The sequence below is a fragment of the Salminus brasiliensis genome, chromosome 6 (assembly GCF_030463535.1).
Source record: "Salminus brasiliensis chromosome 6, fSalBra1.hap2, whole genome shotgun sequence".
Lineage (NCBI taxonomy): Eukaryota > Metazoa > Chordata > Actinopteri > Characiformes > Bryconidae > Salminus > Salminus brasiliensis.
Genome location: NC_132883.1, coordinates 7,087,343 through 7,106,914, shown reverse-complemented (window position 1 = coordinate 7,106,914; position 19,572 = coordinate 7,087,343). Strand labels below are relative to the sequence as shown.

Sequence of the window (19,572 nt, the reverse complement as noted above, 5' to 3'; positions counted from 1 at the left end):
TCTCACACACTCTCACACACACACACTCTCACACACACACACACACACTCACACACTCTCTCACACACACACACACTCTCACACACTCTCACACACTCTCTCACACACACACTCTCACACACACACACACACACACACACACTCTCACACACACACTCACACACTCTCACACACACACACACTCTTACACACTCTCACACACACACACACTCTCACACACACACACTCACACACTCCACAGTCCTAAACTACCCCACCCGTGGCAAGTTGCCTCATGCAGCGATACCTGAGGTGGGAGGATCACGTAGGATTCAAAGCTGCAATTAGACGTATTTAGGTCTATCTGATGATTGGGTATCATTGAGGTCTATAATACTAGTGTCTCTGTTATATATGTATGTGTGTGTGTGTGTGTGTGTGTGTGTGTGTGTGAGAGAGAGAGAGTAAGTGAATGTATGTGTGGCATCTCTCTCTCTCCCCCCAGAAGCACAAGCCATAATTCCACGCCGCCGTGGTGTTGTGGGAAGCCCGTAAGCAGGTGGCTCAGACTACAAAGCAAGGACTTTATCTTGGGTGTGAAGCAGCCGCTTGACGCTGATCGTATCTCCGTCCTCCGTCTTGCAGTTCTCCGCCGAGCAGTCGGCTCTCCTGCCTTTCTTGCCTGTCTCTTTTACCAAGTTTGGTCTCCAGTCCTTCCTTCAGCTCTCCCTGTGTCTCATCTAGGGATGCACCGATCCGATACTAGGATCGGATGTCGGTCCCGATACTAACAAAACTAGCTGGATCCGATCCATTCACGATCACATAACCGAGGATCAGAGTAACCTACAGACATCATACACGGATCACAGCAGCAAACAGCACGGCTCCTCTATCCCCTATCTAACCAGCAGGGCGCCCTCGACCTGTCATCAGCTATCAGCGAGTAATCCAGCTCGTCTTCCAGATAAGGAGAACCGAGAAGGGAGGAGCTGCTCGCTCCTCTTTAGTCTCACAGACTTCAAATTTCAGAAGAAGTCCTGAGCCAAGACAGTCGCGCTCTTCCAGAATGTTGTCCTCCTGTCGCGCTCTTCCAGAATGTTGTCCTCCTGTCGCGCTCTTCCAGGACGTTGTCCTCCTGTCGCGCTCTTCCAGAGCGTTGTCCTCCTGTCGCGCTCTTCCAGAGCGTTGTCCTCCCGTCGCGCTCTTCCGGAGCGTTGTCCTCCCGTCGCGCTCTTCCGGAGCGTTGTCCTCCCGTCGCGCTCTTCCGGAGCGTTGTCCTCCCGTCGCGCTCTTCCGGAGCGGTGTCCTCCCGTCGCGCTCTTCCGGAACGCTGTCCTCTTGTCGCGCTCTTCTAGGACGTTGTCCTCCCGTCGCGCTCTTCCGGAGCGTTGTCCTCCCGTCGCGCTCTTCCGGAGCGTTGTCCTCCCGTCGCGCTCTTCCGGAGCGTTGTCCTCCCGTCGCGCTCTTCCGGAGCGTTGTCCTCCCGTCGCGCTCTCCCGGAGTCTTGTCCTCCCGTCGCGCTCTCCCCGAGTGCTGTCCTCCCGTCGCGCTCTCCCCGAGTGCTGTCCTCCCGTCACTCTAAAAAAAAACGTTATTGAACAGTGAATAGAGGAAAGGACTTTCCAGTTTTAGATTATCGTTTGTTTGGCGGTTCTGCTCTGACCTTACAATTACCAACATTAATAACATCCACAGAAGGAACCACTGACAAACCAAATCTTTTTGATTCCTTTGATTGGCTTTTCCATGACACTATGACCATGCTCTAGGGAAGCTGAAGCTGAGGAATTGCAGCTTGGGAATGAAGGAAAATTTACTGTTGCTGAGTGACAGTCATGCACACCTTTGGAACATGCTGTGACCTACATTCAGCGTTTCCGTAACACGTTGACTTCAGACTCAAAGGTCTGTTGAGATCATGGGTAATTGAAATGTGCCCTGTTTAATTGGAGTAGATGGTTAGGTTTCTGCAACACAGCACTCATGGGCTTCACAGCTCCACTACCCTAAAGAAGGAGCTTTAGACAAACAGTAAGGAAGGGTAGTGTTTTTGTGGACATGCAGATTTCACCTGCAGTTTAGTGAGTCCACTAAATAACTTTGCATGATATACCTACGTTATTGTCACCTACGTGGGCTGCTTCTGCCGATACTTGACAGTGATTGGTTTGTAAAGGGCGTGTGCATCTGAAGTTGGCGTGTTGTCAGTGTGGTGGGTGGCCTTTCCAAGAAAAATGAGTGTGCAGATTCATTTGGTTTCACTAAACAGCTAAAATATCAGCATTACTACCAGCAGCACCAACTTTAAGCACTGAAGTCAAGACCAGTTCCAATTCGCCAAATGTGAGCGGACATCTTTGGCTACTTCTGAGTGGTCCAGTAGTCTGAACCATCCACAGAAGAGTTTTCACACTAGAAACAAACACAACCATGGTTCAGTTTGGTCTGGACCAAGACCAACTAATTTGGTCGGACCAAATTGTGGTCCTCCGAAAGTCAACTTTCATACCTGCTATCCAACTAAGAAGTCTGAAGGTCTGGACCAAACAAGGTCCAGTGTTTTTAGATAAGGTTACAAATCAGTTGCTCTGAAGCCTCTGTGGTTTGTTTGCACCAGAATTACATTGCTTGGGGTTTGGAGCTTCGCTGGCAGAATGTTCCACTGCAGACAGACCGGGTATGAGCCGTGGAACTGGCCCTATTGAATTAGCCGACATCCAGGCTGAATCACACATCTGCCCAAAAAAAGCCTGGAATGCATCTCCATGACAAATCTGCTAAACCATCATTATGGACTTTCTGCTGATCCTCGCTTCCTGCGTCTCAGGAAACACAGGCTAAATCTTCCTGCAAAACAGTCAGGCAGGCAGACGGACGGACGGACGGACGCGTGCACACACACAGACACACACACACACACACATTTACACAAGTGGGTCAGTCAGTTGATGTGATGATTCAGGGGGACGGGTTCTGGCTCTGATCTTGCTGAGATTCCAGCGCATACGTTCAATTTAGGTCAGCCAGAACAAAGGCACCATTTTCGGGCCAGGGCGCTGCGCCGATTCTGGTCATATGTACCCATCCCTACACCCCACCCCCCACCCCCCTTCCCCACTGGCTCTTGTGGAATGCAGCGCATAGGATTATTATTATGCCGTAGATGCTCAGTACGGAGGAATTCCAGGATGCCTTCCTGTCTGAGTGCTTTCAGACTCCTCAGCGCGACGTGCGACGTGTCCAAAATGCTTTGGCCGCGGACGAGGGCTTACGTTATGGCTGCCAGGTCCATCCCATCTTCGGCAGCAGACTGTGAGACAGAATCCCTTGAAGAATTTCAAGTGGTCTTTATGTGCGTTCAACTTGTTTCACGGACACTGGCGATGACTAACATGCATGAAACCCTGCATATTCCTTGTTTTTTTGCCTTTTGATTGATGTGCCGATGGGCCCTTTAAAGGGTGCTATTGTGTGTTGACAAAATGCTGCCTATTTTGTGGGCATGGATGTAAAAATACTTGGGATGCCTGTCCTTTTCGTGCCATGCTGAAAGAGGCCTTTTTTGAAAGCAGTGAAATTGAATTACATTATTCTTGAGTGTGTTAATGCATGGCAGTACTTGGGGAGACCCAGCTGGAGAGGGAGGGGGCGGTTGAGGGAAATGGGACATGGAGGGGGCGGTTGCTGTGGGTGATGGGCCTCTGCAGACGACCTGCACAATGCCTCCTGTTCCTGCTGTTGTCTCTCTCTCTCTCGCCCTCTCTCACTTTTATTTGATTTAGAATATGTTTTGTTTGGGGTTTTTTTGGCACCATAATATGATCTGTGACGACAACAGACATAAAAAGGCCTGGTGAAAACAGAATTAGTAACGGTAGGTGTATTCGTACCGAACCGTCACAGTATAAGGGGCAAGTTTGGTGCATGAAGTCACACAGAAAATACACTGTACGAGTTATTAGGGTAGGGTATATAAGGTACTTTCACAAGCATGTGTGCCACCTTAAGGTGTAAGATGGTTAGATTTGCATAGTGTTGTGGGAACTGTAGTGAATTTTGAGAATTGCTGTGGTAACTGTAGTCTTGTTTGCCCCCTCCTTTTCCTCTCAATGCCGTATGTCACGTATGTGACTATGCTGCGCTACACCAATAAGAGTCCCTGGGCAAGACTTCTAACACTACATTGGCCCTCCTCTGTAATATGAGTAACCTTGTAAGTCGCTCTGGATAAGAGCGTCTGCTAAATGCAGATATTGTAATGTATGTAGAGTGAGGGAGGGACTCAGACGCTGGGTTTAACCTCTCTCTCTCTCTCTCTCTGTTCTTATTCTGATCCAACCTGCGGTGCGAAGTGGACCGTGACATCTGGGTACTGTTACATCTCTAATAATAATTAGCATATTATTTAGCATGTTTTATTTGAAGTATATATGTTTCTTTTTTATATCAGTTACTGCCTGTAACTTTTTGAAAATGCACAATTAATAGAAATATGTTTTAAAAAGGGAAAGAAAGAGCTCAGTGGGACTTAACCAATACACACCAATACTAAACATCATGAAAATCATTGTATCAGTAAAGCCATAAACCTAGGATATTCGGTCCAGGTTATTCATTTACTTTGTAGCTTTGTTGAAGCATGCTTTTATAATACAGCAGTTGTTTTCTATTAAAGTGAACTTAGCACTACCTCCACAGCCTGGCTAAGCCTGCCTGCCTGGCTATTTGCACTAAGCCTACCTAGTAAATCATGTGAAAAAGCACACCTACAGAAATTTCTACATACAATATTTGGTGCCAGAATCTACTTGTGGTTACAGCATGCGTGGGAGGTCAAGTGACTACTTTTAAGCTGCTTTTAAGGAGTATTTGTGGTTGTTTTAACAGTCTATGGTCAAATTACAAGCTTAAAGCTAATACTAAGAGTATTATAGCTAACAGTTACCCCAAAATACTAAGTAATTGTGTGTGTAATTAGCTACATTCAGTTTTCAGGCTGTTAAACACATTTCGTCACGTTAAAGGCTGCGCCACAGATTGCGATGAGAGCACTTTAGACACTGGACCTTACCATAGGCTGCAAGGCAGCTGGAAGGCTCCTGATTACACATAAGGCCTTCAGTAAAGGGTTAATAGACAACCTGCGCAATGCCTCCTGTTCCTGCTGTTGTCTTTCTTTCTCTCAGTTTTGTTTTATTTTTGGCCACAACACTGACAATGACGGAGACAGTTCTCAGCAGCTTCCTCCTATTATACACATCTATGCAGTGGTTCTTGTAGCTTCTACCAGTGGCATGCTTATGCTTTTATGACCCAATGTCCAACAGTTTTAATTTACCTTGTGTAAACTTACCTCTGGGTGTTTGTCTGATTGTTTGTTTTTTGCCTCATAGGATGCAGTGTAATGGCAAAATGGCACAGGAACTGGAAGCTTAGCTTCTTGGACAAAGAAGCAACGGTGAACTTTCATCCTGGACCTTTCTCCTGAGCATGTTCTCCTGTCTAACAATGGCGCACGTGGCCCAGGGGCTTCCTCCAGTGATGTGTGTGCAGTGAGGGCTGGCCTGCTCTGTGGCCTGGTCTGGTCGTCATGCTGGCCCTGGGAGTAGACTATGGGAAACCAGGAGGAGGAAGAGGAGGAGGAGGAGGAAGGGGAAGAACATCGGCTGCTTGGCAGTCTCCCGTTAAGGAGAGGCCGCTGGCACGGGACAGTGGCCTCAACATTAAACAGAAGATCTCCCAGTGGGAGGGGCTTAGCCAGTCAGAGGACGGACATGCAGGTAAGGCTAAGACCCATGGCACCCCCGTCTCTCGCACTTTCTCTGGGGACATGCTCGGAAACGGAGTTTGCTGTGACGACAAAAGTGACAGACTACGCAGTAAAATTAACCTGTCCAAAGCTGTAAGCTTGGGCCTGGATTTCAGGGAAAACCAGACCAGTCACAGTCAGTTTACAGCGGGACGCAAGTCCGATCCGCAGCAGGACCGAGCACATTTGAACAGAGTCATAACCTCAACCCCGGTGTCTAAGCTGTCGCCCGTTCAGACCCAAATCCAGCCTCCTGCTGACAAACTGAAGAGCAATAACAATGATGTGAGTGATCTCTTCACAGACACAGATGTCACATCTCTACCTCAGTGTGTAGAAGATCCTGAGGACTCGCTTCCGCCTGGGAACTTTTACACCTCCCGGGGTTTTTGGAGGAGACTGGAGGGCGAGGACTCGCTCTGGGATAGAGAGAGAGATTTCTCGCCCCTGTCGAAGCGCCTGGTCTCAGGGGAAGCTGCAGCGAGCTCACCAGACCCTAAAAGACCGCCGCCGAAACCACAGCGCACATTCCAGTACCAAGGAGCTGAAAGCCCACCTGCACATTTGGGCCAGTGGGAGAAACAGACTTCTCCTGTGAGCCAATTCAGACAGGGAGCAGGGCGTGATGTCACACGTCCTCCCAGTGGGCCTCCTCCACCATGTCCAGTCACTTCGAGCAATGGCTTTTCCAGAAACAGAAAGAACAGGTGAGTGAAGGCTAACAAATTCTTCTAATCCAGTTCATGGTGTAAAAGATCACACACACACACACACACACACATATATATATAGTAAAATAAAATATATACTGTTTGTTAATTGCACCAGGATATAATATTTAATGCCAACAATTGAGAAAATGAATTCATTAATGAAGTTAAATGCACACAAACTGTATTAAATGATTTTGAGAAATATATTGGACTGTTTTAACAGTAAAGAGTAATTATTTTTCTTTGTAAAATAATGAACTCAATGAAATGCAGTTTTCTTGTGAGGAAAAGTTACATACTAATATGTGGTATTTTCCCACTTGGCTGAAATAACTTTAAAAAAAGTTGGACATTTCCTAAAAAGGTCTGCCAGTCAATATATATGTATATATAATATAGATATATAGGTTGTGTGTGTATATATTGTGTAGATATAGCTATTGTAGCAATAGTTTGCAAACCCAAAATATGCATATGTATTTGGGGCGGAGCTTCTGAAGGAGTACTGAAGGCATGGTGGTTTTGTAACTACTCTGAGTTGAATGCACTAATGTTTTTAGTGGCTTTCCAGAGATCCGTTATAGCCAGTATTACTCATTATATGAAATATCCAGCCTGTAACAGACTGGAGACGTCTTTTCATGTTGTGAGTCCGCTGAAGGCATGTCCTTTTATGGAGATGGACATGGCACCCTGACCAAAACCTGTTAATGAGGAACTCTGCCTGTTTTGAGGTTTAGCAAAGAAACAGATGTCAAGTAGGTGAAAAGCTAATCAAATAACCAACGGTTGCTTTATAGAAGACATAGGGCAAGGGAGTGATCACTGAATCTAATTTTCCAATTTGCAGGGAGCATCCGCAGTTTTGATATTTTGTGAATAACACTGGACCATTGTCAGACCTTTTGCTGCTTTTGCGGGCAGCCTGGGTTTGCATGTCTTCTGTGTTCTGTGATCCAAATCCGAACATATTTAACATCATACGCTACCGGTCCAAGGTTTTAGGAAAAGATCCTTGGAGCTCTTTCCCTTAGAGGAATTCCAGATAAAGCCGGAGCGCGGTGAGCACAGTTCCCTACACCACCCAACGACTGTTGGAAACTGGAGAACACTGAAGAGGTTTGGTACAGGAGGAGGTCTGACAGACTTAAATCCACAACACCATCAGAACACACGTTTCTGAGAGTCCACAGTTTGTGGGATAGGCGGCTCACGTGACCTTGTAGCTCAGCTTAACACTGGACCAAGTCTCCGTTTCAACTGTGAAGAGAAGACCTGGAGCTGCAGGCTTGACAGCTGGAGGCTGGAGTAGCAGCAAGTAGTTGCCTATCCTGTTTCACACTGGCAAGTTTAAGTTGCACCCATTGCTGAAACAGATGTGCAAATGCAGACACAACTAGTCTAGCCCCTGTTCGAGAAGTGCCACCACTACAATAGGACTCTCAGGAGCAGATAAACATGAACCCCTAGAGGGGTATACAAAAAGCCCCCCAGCGTTGAGCTGTGGAGCAGTGAAAGAAATGTGTTCTCTGGAACTACTTTTGGGATGAGGTGGGTGGTGATCATTCAACAGCCCGACCTCACTGACCCTTTTTGTTGAATGAGCAGGTGTCCCAATACTTTTGTCCATATAGTGTACATTACTACCGGACTAAGGCCTCTCTCTGCTCTCACAACAGACTCAAGGTTGAACATGTTGTTGGGCATTCTGAGATGTTTTTCTGCTCACGCTAATTGTACAGAGGGGTTATCTGAGGTACTGTAGCCTTTCTGCCAGCTCCAACCGGTTCAGCTCTTCTCCGTTGACCTCCCTCATCAACAGGGTGTCTCCGTCTGCAGAACTGCCACTCGCTGCATGTGTTTGCAGCACTTCTGACACCAACAATCATGCCACGCTCAAAATGACTGAAGTCCTATCTCTCCCCTGTTGTGACGGTTGATGTGAACATCGCCTGAGGAAATTTCATGCACCTAACGAAGCGCTGGATGAGATGAGCACATGCATCAGATCAAAAGTGGACGATTTGAGGAACATGAAACGTTGGCTAATTTCCTGACCTGTGGAATCTGTAACCTGGGCCGCCCTTTCTGTTTCTGACATCTCCCTCTTCTGGTTTCACTTCCCCGCCTGCTGAAGGTTAGGAGGACTCTGCTGAGGGACTGGGGGAGCTTGTAGCTGTCCTGGCTCTGCTCCAGTCGTGATGTCATACCCTCTCTGGCAGAGTCTTAGTCTATTGTCTGGACTTGGCCTACTTCTGTCTCAGCCAAGAGTGCAGGGGTCACAGTGAGCTGTTTTTACACACTCTCGCGCACTCTCACACGCTCTGTTGTTTACACTGTCTCCTTTTATCATTCATTCTGCTTTCTCCTGATCGTTTAGGCCAGTTTCCCTCTGTTGCACATTGTTTTTCTATCTGCTTTATCGGTCGTTTCATTGGGCGTGTGGTTTACAATGAAAAGAGACATTTCAGGAGTGTCTGGGTGAAAGCATTTTGTCGCTGTCACACACACATACACACAAAAAAAGGACAAAAGTATTGGGACACTTTCCAAATCAAGGGTATTAAATCGTGTTTATACTGCTTGTGTTGGAGTAACTGGTGTTAGAGTCTACTGTCCAGGGAAGAAGGCTTTCTACTAGATTTTGAAGCATTGCTGTGAGGATTTGATTGTTAGTGAGGTCAGGATGTTGGATGATCACCACCACACCTCATCCCTCACTCCCCAACTCATCCTAAAAGTACTGGATGGAGCACCAACCATCATTCCAGAGAACACAGTTCTTCCACTGCTTCACAACTCAAAGCTGGGGGGCTTTATACCCCTCTACCCACGCTTGGGAAAACGCATGGTGCCAATAGGTTCATGTTATCTGCTCCAGAGAATCTTTTTCTATTGGCAGTACTTCTCTACAGGGACTAGACAAGCTGTGTGTCTGCACATCTGTGTCAGCAGTGGCTGCAACTTAAAGTAGCTGAATGCATTCATTAGTAGAAGTGTCCACAAACATTTGGACGTATAGTATACCAAATAGTTCCAAAATGACTTGGAGTAAAGCTTTTTATGTTGGCGTTCGTTGAGTTATTTTTCAATATTATTTTATTATTTTCCATCTCTGGTAAAGTTGTCATTTTGGAAAGGGAAGGGTTTTGCCACTTAGCAGTTCTGCCTTATGTTTTGCACTTCCCTCTGCTTCTGCTAACTATATGAGCCATAAGACCTATCTCTGGACATGCATAGTCAAAGTGAACTTTGTAGTGTTGACTGAGAGAGGGTTGATTGCACTTTGAACACACATGTACAGTTATATTAGTAATAAAGCAATCTGCCAGTCACTTTGGCATGAATCTAGCCACTAGTTTTTAAAGAAAAAAAAAGACTTCATGGTAACAAATTTTGCATTAGCTTTGAGAAATTAGATTGGAGAAACTTGGAAAGACTTAACAAAGACACACTGTCCCAAACAAATATGCAAATAAATGGGTCCATCTGACTCTTTATTTTGGTTTCTGGCTATGAAATCCTCCATTTAAGTGAATTATCAAGCAAATTGTTGCCATCATTATTGAATCATTGCTGTTTTTGATGCTTGCCAATATATTGCCACTGTCACGCAAAAACCTCATCTCTCCAAAATTGCAACTTTACAGCAGAAGGAAAAAATCTTTTAATGGAGGTCAGTATAAAAAGATAATTTCTACTGGTTCAGGTTCATTATAAACAACTGTCAGATTCACAATAGGGGTGTAAAGTGTAAAAACATAAAAAAATGGATATACAAGTTTTTTTTGTGCGACAGCAATATAAACATATAGTACTGTTAAGATTCATATGTTTAAATGCATTACACCACAGGTAATTTTGACCTCACAGTGGTCAAATCAGAAGCAATCTCCCAGTATCTCCTGGTAGTGCGCTATTGATAACAGGGTTGTGGGTTCGATTCCCGGGCTCTGCAAGCTGCCACTGTTGGGCCCTTGAGCAAGGCCCTTTGCCCTCTCTGCTCCCCGGGCGCTGGAGTTGGCTGCCCACCGCTCTGGGTGTGTGTGTACTCACTGTCCCTAGTTCACTAGTGTGTGTGTGTTCACTACCACAGATGGGTCAAATGCAGAGGACACATTTCGCTGTACCAAGTACAGTGTCAAATATGTGCACCTTTACCTTTTTACCTTTTAATGGCACTCCAAACAAGTGTCCTTATCAGTTTAGCTACCAGCCATTTGAAAGGAACAACCAAATGTAAAAGCCTGCTAAAAAGAACTATAACTAATAACTCTCCAGTTATAAGCAGCACAATGCTTTGAGGCAGCAGGTAGCGGCAAAGTGTTATTTTAGCACATCAAATTACGTTGATGTTTCACCTCAACATACATACTGTAGTGAAGTCTCCCATCTTACATCAAAACATGGTTAAACTGGCCACACACAGATAGGGGGAAACCAATCCACATTGTTCGACCCTTCCTCAGCGTTTAAATGGAGCTGTGCTTGCCTGTCGATCGAAGCTAAATTCAACAAATCAGTCAAAACAGGCTCAGGTCAGGTTTATTAGAAAGTCTTTTAGCACTCAATCATGAGTTTATTACTTTTATTAATTTCAACTTCATCTAACTGTGATTTAGTAGGAAATATACCACTGAGTGACTCCTAACAACACTGCCTGTCTCCGTCCACAGGAAATCATTTGAGTTTGAGGACGTGGTCCGGTTGGCAGCTCAGCAGGGGTCCAGAGGGTCGGAGGCTCGTCGCTCAGGACTGTACCATGCCCGGTCTGAGGACAGCATCTATGAAGACATCATCAGTGAGTCTGACCTGAACCCACTGACGCAGATTAGAGTAAACGAAAACACATGTGATGAAAAAAAGCTGTGGTGATGAAAGCCATACAGGAATGACAGATTTTTGGAAGAGAAGGAATGAGCCAGAACTGAATGGCTGCAGCTGAGCAATTGCTAAACTCGCAGCCTGCAGCAAACTGGAATCAGATACTGTATTTAGGAATTTCAAGAACTGTAACAATGGAACAATTTCACATAAAATCAGATTTGGCAGCATGTGTAACAGGGCCAGACTGCAGACTTCTTGGTTTATCAGTTAGTTTCTAGATCATACTTTTTGATCATGCAGTGATCTACAGTTTAGTACATCTGTGTCCCAAAGGCTTACTGTCAATTTGTCACATTTAGCGGACATCCCAAGGGAGAACCCATATGAGGACATCAAACTGTCCCCTATGTGTCTGCCTATCATGCGCTCTCGAAACTGGACCGTTACACAGAGAGCGTCCCCTCGCACTCCAAAGGTAATTCACAGTTCTTAAACTTATACATGAATAAAGTCACAATTTCTGGCTTAAAACTGAGTAATTAATTAAAACGTCCCTTCAAAGAGATTAATTTCTAGCTTGTATGATGATTATGCATATCTTAAATTTGTTGATTGCTCTCAGTGCCTGATTGACCCAGTTAAATGCAAATGTACAAAGTTTTAACAGGTTTGTTTTTACACAGAATTTTAAAGTCTTAAAAAAACTGCATGACTTGCTATTGTGTTTTTTTTTTTTAAATCAATACTTAATAAAATCAGTAGAAGTAAATTACTTGATCAATGTAATCTAACATAAACTTGCCTGTTAGGTGTCAAAGCTTTTCAAAAATTGCCATGCTTTTGTTTCCCCACTTACAGTTTGTACAATGTTTTTGTTTAGTTCTGGACAAAATGAATAAATAAATAATAATAATCATAATAATAATACAAATTCTAAGCTTAAGCCTTATTCAGACAGAATTAGTTTAGCATGGGGAACTGGAGGAATGTAATTTTACTACATGATGTTTGTAAAATCTATTCCCACGGCAAGAAATGTTGGCATAAATGACTGAGATGGAAGTGACTACTTCATTTACGCACTTCCGACACCTACAAAAACCATGATAACTTATAATAATAATAAAAATAAAAGTTTTGTTTGCAAATTAGCTAAATGTTCAGAAGAGGTACGTAAGCCTTAGGCTACGCTACACCGTAACTTGCCTAAAGCTGCCAGCAGCGTCACGCCTCTGCAGAGTCATTGAGCTTGTCTTCTGGATTTGACTGAGGTTTGCCACAGACTTAAACGACCCGAGGTATCTGTGCCATGCATGACAAAACGAAATGCCTCCTTGAGCGCCTTCATACTTCAGAAAAGCTGTAAAAACCTCCTTTTTCACTGGATATGACGGAATATTTTACCACTTGTCAAAGGTAAAAGGCAAGACAATAATATAAGGTAAAATGACTGACCCGGAGAAACTCTGGTAATAATTACATTAGCCCACCTCCCCATGTAAAACGACTCCCGTCAGAATAAGGCTTTAATCAGTGTTCAGGAAACCAGGTCATGATGGGTTTCCAGTATTTCTGTAGTAATTTTTAAAGCACATGTCAATATTGCCATTTGTTTTTGTTTTTTTATGGGGGTAGCTGCCTCCGAAACCCCTCACATTACGAGCCAACGCTGACAGGCTGCATGAGGAAGCGCGGGACTTCAAGCAGTCAGTCACATCACCGTTCCAAACATCTAAGTTAAGCACGCCTAAACCACCAGCAACAAAACATGCTACAGCCTACAGAACTCAGCGCCAGCCTCAGGTAAACACACCAAGCAGTTTCACCAGTTAATATGGCTGTAAAAGTGAACTTCTCTGCCTTGTGACGTAAAACTTTAGAACGTGACAATGAGAAGAAGTCAAAATAGGACCAAAAAAACACCCACCATGTAATCAGGAATGTAACTTCAGAGGAAAGGGGAGAGGGGAAATGGTGAGAAGATGGATGGAGGAGACAGGAAACGCTCTTTATGGAGCTTTTGAGACACTGAGCTTTATCACTTGTGCCATGTGCCACATACTGACCACTGCTGACTAACCAAGCTATACTTGGCTGCATGTGCCTGCAGGGTGCAGTTAGGGGTACATGTATTCGCGGTCAGTCACGTTAATGCGGTTTAAACCAACCACTGGGTTTTATTGAACACACCTACACATATGAAGCTAATGGAAGAAAGCTGTTTCCATGATGCGAGGGAGCTCAGTTTGGAGGTAAGAGTTACACAGTCTTCTTGCCTGGCTCACATGTTCAATTTGAGGATCTTCTAGAAGTAGGGATTCATCTGTGAATTTGCACCATATTCAGACAGATATTTCTGAGGATTTTAACATGACAATGTTTTTTTCTGTACTTTTTCGACTCAAGTCACAGAATTTACTCCTATATATTATTTTAATCTCACTATTAGTGAGTGACTATAACTATAAGCTATAAGCACTATTTTAATGTGTGTTTACAACTTTCAGTAAGAGCTACCCTGGCTAAAGTACAGCCTCCACACAGCGGGGTTAGTTCTATTTTTTTTTTAAATAAGTTTTCTTTAGCTTTAAACAGGCTGTTATTGGTGTTGTTTTTGTCTGGTTTGAAGCTTAGTTTTTATAGCTGGTCTGTTTGCACTGGGGAGTGAAATATACACTATCTATGGGCGGATTTCCCAGAAAGGGATTAGGCCTAGTCTTTGACTACAGAGCATTCTGAATGGGGATTCTCCAAAGAGAGTAAAGTTTAGTCTGTCTGGGAACCCAGCCATAAATGTCCTAATATTTGTGGACACCCCTTCTAATGAAAGCATTCAGCTACTATAAGTTGCACCCATTGCTGACACTGATGTGCGAAGGCACACACACAGCTTGCCTAGTCCTTGTAGATAATAATAAAACCAATAGAATAGAAGACTCTGGAGCAGATAAACATGAACCTGTTGGCACCATGCTGCCTTATGCCAGTGTGGGCTAGAGGGGGGTATAAAGCCCCCCAGCATTGAGCTGTGGAGCAGTGGAACTACTGTGCTCTCTGGAATGACAGATGTGCTCCATCCAATACTTTTGGGCTGAGTTGGGGAGTCGGTTACATCTTGACCTCACTAACACTCTTGTCGCTGAATGCAGTCAGTTCCTCACTGCAGTTCTCCTCCAAAATCTGTTAGGAAGCCTGGACAGTAGAGACCGGTACTCTAAGAAAAGCAGGATTTTTTGGAAGAACCAATGAATGAGCAGTGTCCCAGTGTCCCAGTACCCCGTATACCCCTATATCGTAAATGTTTTGAAAACCGATCTTTAAATTCTTAATCACATTTTTTAGTTTCTGGGCCGTGTAAACTCATCTGTCTGCAGCAAAAGGAAAATGCTGAGATCTGCAGAACTGCTCTGCTAGATTGCAGTCGGACACCTTTACTGGTTTTCTGACCATATAATGAATTCTTTCAGCATTATTGACGGAAGGGCGCTGTGTTTTATCAGGGGAAGAACAGCACACTGTTTCTTTCCGTTCCTCATAAACTGAGCTGTCACACTGTCTGCAGTCTGATGTGGGTTGGGCGGCTATGGTTTCCATGGCTACTAATCTTGACTAACTCGTTTCTGTCCAACCAGAATAAAAAGAAATTCAGTTGTCTGACTCATGAAAAGAGACACCCTTAATTATAAAGGCGGATTCAGGTTCTTTTATCAGAGTTTGTGTACGTCACCCATTCTGTGCTGCACTTGTGATCAAACCAACGTTTCAGCACTGACATCGTAACATGGACACGCAGCAGTCACATTGCAGGATGTGCAGTGTTGTATAAGGCTAAAGGAAAATTCACACTGTTCTTATTTTCCATGACACATCCACCAGAGGCAGATGTATCTGCACAGTATTATTTATTTTACTCCAGTCTTGTGTACATGAAGTACAATATTAATATTAGGGTGTATTGGATCATTCTGATGATTTCTGATGAAAATCTTGAGAAATCTGGTGAAAAATTCTGTATTTTTTTTAATCTTACCATATACGTCACAAAATAAAACACTGTTATAGTGTGCAGCTTCCAATATTGTGCAGCCTTAGTGTGTGTGTGTGTGTATTTAGTAATGTCTTTTTATTTATTTCGCAGTATGTGAGCAGAATACAAGAGATCTTCCAGGCAAAAAGAGGCTGGAAGAGAGTGAAAAGCCAGACGAGCACCAGCAGAGGTATCATCTCATTCATATCCACCACTTCTGCATCTACGGCATTTCCCAAGATTACCTGTTATTTGCAGGAAATATGGGATTATTAACCTTAGTACCTTAGTAGATGATTTGTCTCATTATCTGCATTTTGGGATTCTCTCTCTCTCTCTTCCTCTTGATCTCATTGTTTTTTGTGATAGATGAACTAAGTGGAACAGAGAGTGACCCCGAGGAGAGCACTAAAGGTATGTGTCTCTTTTCCATCAGTGTTAAGTGTTAAATCCTAAGTACACCTCTATTGCATAAGTTAATGTTTTCCTAGTTTTTTAACACCTAGGCTGAACACACTTTTGCGTAAGCCAAGCTGCAGCGGCCTCATTTGTCGAGGACTTAGGATATTAGAATCCATTGTGTGCACTGCCTCTTGCTGCTGATTGGGTAACATCGCTGACACAGCAATCGAACGAAAGAAAATGTACCTCAGATCCTGTTGTACACTGTTTCGCAATGCTTAGAGGAAACATAGTTCAACCCAGAAACTGCAGAATGGTGTGTTTTGAGACTGATCTTGTCCCTGAACTCACCAGCTAAATGCAGAATCCTTCATCAGTTTAATTCAGATGTAATAATTAACCACACCCCAGTTTTAATTGAAACTGATCAAGATGAAATGATACTGAGGTGCTTAAAAACATTTGAAAAATTCTGGTTTTGACGCATTAGGTATTGCATGGTGATACACTGAACTACATCTCTGATATGTAACTACCTTATTCAAATGCTCGGACACAGAGGTCCTCCATTCAAGGGATCTTAGCAGTCCCATGGCCTAAACGAAAATGGAATGGAGATTGTGCTGTTTGAGTGTGTGCTCTTACACTGCTCCTGGTCATTAGCCTCACTCTGCCTGTTTGCACCTGGCATTAACATGCGTCTTATATCCAAATAATATCTGGATCTACTTGCTACAGCATCATGAAATGTAAGATCGGAACAGTAGGTTCATGCATTCCCGTAACAGCTCTATCAGAAAATGCGATGGACTATTTAGAGTGCAAGGGAACAGACTCTGTAATACTGCTCTCATCTACAGTTATATAAGCTTGAGGATGAGCGCGAGCACACACTCGCAAACACACACAGAGTGAAAAATAGAGAGCAAGAGGGGGAGGGCAGCCAAGACCCACAGTAATTTACTCGTATTAAAGTATAACTTAGCTATTAAATACGGACGAGATCCATCTCTGACCACCTCCGAATGTGGTTCGAGTGATCCGGTCGTAATCCAATCACAATGCGCCACGGGGGTGTTTACACCTGGCTTTTCATGCAGACAGAAAAAGACATCTAAATGCGATCCAGTTACCATAGATGCTGTTAATGCCAGGTGTAAACAGGTTCGCAGACTCAGAAAAAGACTGCAAAAGTCTTATGCCGTGGCTTTCGAGGCTGGGTTATATGCAGTGCTGTTGTATGCTATTGTGGGTGTATTTCTGTAGCCTTGTGTGTTCAGTGTATTTTATCTGTATGTTTTAATGTCTGCCGCACCTTGTAGCTTTGCCTGGAAAGTGCTGTATAAATGAAAGTGTAGTTACTTACTTATTTACTTACTTACTTAACATCCTTTCACACTACCTGCGACTGTAATACCTCTACAAATAAAGACCAGAGGTCCAGATTCAGATATTATTTCCAGACTGTGGTCCCCCAGCAGTCAGGCTGAGAACCACTAGTGGTCACAACAGGCGGCAGATAAGACTACTGTTAATTTAGCTTTAAAAAAAAGATTACAAACTAGAAATGAAAAAGGAATTTGAGTTGAAATGATTGTATCAATCAGTGTTGGGTCTGTATCAGCTGAACAAAGCTGGATAGAATATCAGAGGGAAAATAATGAATGAATCCAACCCTTTTTGTAACAAATCTAGCCAGAAACAACACACACTCACATGATGTGATGATGATAGCTGTTTATTTCTTCCAGTCTGTTTGAGTAGTTTGACCAAGCTAGCTTATGGTTAGATGCTCATCTTAAACAGAATCAGAACCAGGTTTTATTGCTGTGCCCATATGTTTGCGCATACAAGCAGTTTGTCTGGTTTTGTAGTAGCTCAGTGCACAGCAACAGACAATCCACATTTCACACTTGACCCTCATTTGGCTGCTGATCATAGTTCCCAGCAACTTGAAGGAGCCAGAAATTCTCTAGCCATCACGGCCTGTCAAGGATGGTGAGAGCTGACCGGGGCAGGGGGGTGGGGGGTGTTCTCTTAAAGTCCAATACCATTTCCACTGATTTGAGAGTGTTCGGCTCAAGGTTGTTGTGACTGCTCCAGAGGACCAGCTGTTCAGCTGTATCAAATGAAACCATCATTATTTGGAAAATACCACCCAGCATCGTACAGTGAAGTGTACACGGGACCCCTCTTGGCCTGTAATTATTTACTGTGGCAATTTTTTACCCTGGTTTTGCTTCAGGTGGCTCTCAGCGACTTGTGTATGTACAGTCCACTTTGAAGAGGAGGCCGGGCTATCGCACTTTAGAGAGGGACCTCATCCAGCTGCAGCAGGAACAACTCTTCCAGCTGTTTGTGGTGGTGTCGCTGAGAAAACGGTCCCCTGGAAATACATACTACCCAGAGGTCACCCAGCAGTTCCCCACCAAGGTAAAGAACCAAATTCACTGATAATCATCAGCGCACAGCTGAGCGAGACTAGGTGTATATCTTTAAATGCATGAAACTAAATTAATGAGAGGCCCCTCGGTGGTCCAGCGGACTAAGGCGCCGTCACTTTGATCAGAGCACTGTTGGTTCGAATCTTGGTCATGCTACTAGCCATTGGCAGCCGAGGCCCCCCACATCTCCCCACATTGATTCATTGCAGTGCTGGCCGTCACTGGCGTCTGCAGTTTGGTGAGTTGGGGCGGGGTATGCAGCGATTCCCTCCAGACATGTTGGTTGCCCGGCGATGTTGCATCAGCGACAGTTCGACTGCACGCGCCAGAGGGTGAGGGGCTTTGTGTGTGATGGGTTGGGTAATTGGCAGTCCAAATTGGGGAGAAAATGGGTCCAAATCAGCAAGAATAGAGCAGTAGACACATACATACAGGTCTTGTACGTCCAGGATGGGTGTACGCTGTCCAAGCCTGGGATTTGCACTGGTTGCAATTAAACAAGCAGATCAGGCCGATGGCATATTTCCGTTGCTTTCCGTACTTCATTGTCAGAATCCTTTGAGTTTTAACTGTTTGGAGGCTTGACAGAGGGTCTAGTCTAGTAGATGCTGCTTATTAACCCACCTATTCGTATTACCCAGCATTAGCAATGCTTCAGACACTAGAAGGTTATGGACTTAACCCATATCTCCTCCGATACATGTAAAGTCGGCCACCGCCTTTTTTTGAGCAGCCGCTGATGCAGCATCGCCGGCAGAGCACGCTCTGACGAAAGTGCCGGGTCCCCAGGTCCGTCACACCAGCTAACGGACCACTTTAAGAGTGGTGATGGGAGAGAGCGCCATCAACCCATCTGGAGAGAGCACAGCCAAACGTGCTTTCTCAGGCTCGGACTGCTGATGGCAAAGTGACCCCCAGGCCATGGCGGAAGCATGAGCACCACTGAGCCATTCTAAGGCCCACAGTGCAGCAGATTGAGCTACATTTCTGACGTTTCAGCCTCTAGTGTGAAGGCACCTTGCGAGAAGCGAGTCTAATCAAATCCGCTCTGTTTGTCATATTCCCACAAACGATTTGAACTGGTTTGAACTGCTTGTGCTTTCTTTTTATTATGTGTTTCATTTTGTCTATAGTTTGAGAAATCCTCTCGGCTGTCTCGTGAAGCTGAGGATCGGCTGAAGGCCATTCCCAGTTTCTGCTTTCCAGATGCTCAGGACTGGAAGCCGTCTGCAGATGCTAACAGGTTATACACCACCATTACATGATTCAGCGCTCCAACATGAGTCACTCTTCGTGTGTGTTTCTGACTCACACTGAGTCCGAATTGAGAAACTGCTCAAAACCACACCGCTTTACATAACCCGTCCC

The 19,572-nt window shown here is 44.5% G+C and overlaps 1 protein-coding gene across 3 annotated transcripts in view; it reads left to right on the top strand.

The window, feature by feature from the left end:
- The window catches only part of dennd2c (DENN/MADD domain containing 2C), a 30,712-nt gene that overhangs the window by 808 nt on the left and 10,332 nt on the right, over window positions 1-19,572 (top strand). Inside the window, exons 2-10 of one of the 3 annotated variants that reach the window (XM_072681457.1) lie at window positions 4,335-4,351; window positions 5,376-6,498; window positions 11,181-11,305; window positions 11,691-11,806; window positions 12,967-13,134; window positions 15,470-15,548; window positions 15,728-15,772; window positions 18,006-18,193; window positions 19,338-19,447. In XM_072681457.1, the coding sequence (XP_072537558.1) occupies window positions 5,573-6,498; window positions 11,181-11,305; window positions 11,691-11,806; window positions 12,967-13,134; window positions 15,470-15,548; window positions 15,728-15,772; window positions 18,006-18,193; window positions 19,338-19,447 (1,757 nt within the window). In that variant the 5' untranslated portion in view covers window positions 4,335-4,351; window positions 5,376-5,572. Of the gene's footprint in view, window positions 1-3,705; window positions 4,352-5,375; window positions 6,499-11,180; window positions 11,306-11,690; window positions 11,807-12,966; window positions 13,135-15,469; window positions 15,549-15,727; window positions 15,773-18,005; window positions 18,194-19,337; window positions 19,448-19,572 lie in introns of those variants that run through there. The other 2 variants (XM_072681456.1, XM_072681455.1) reach the window with 2 other exon arrangements.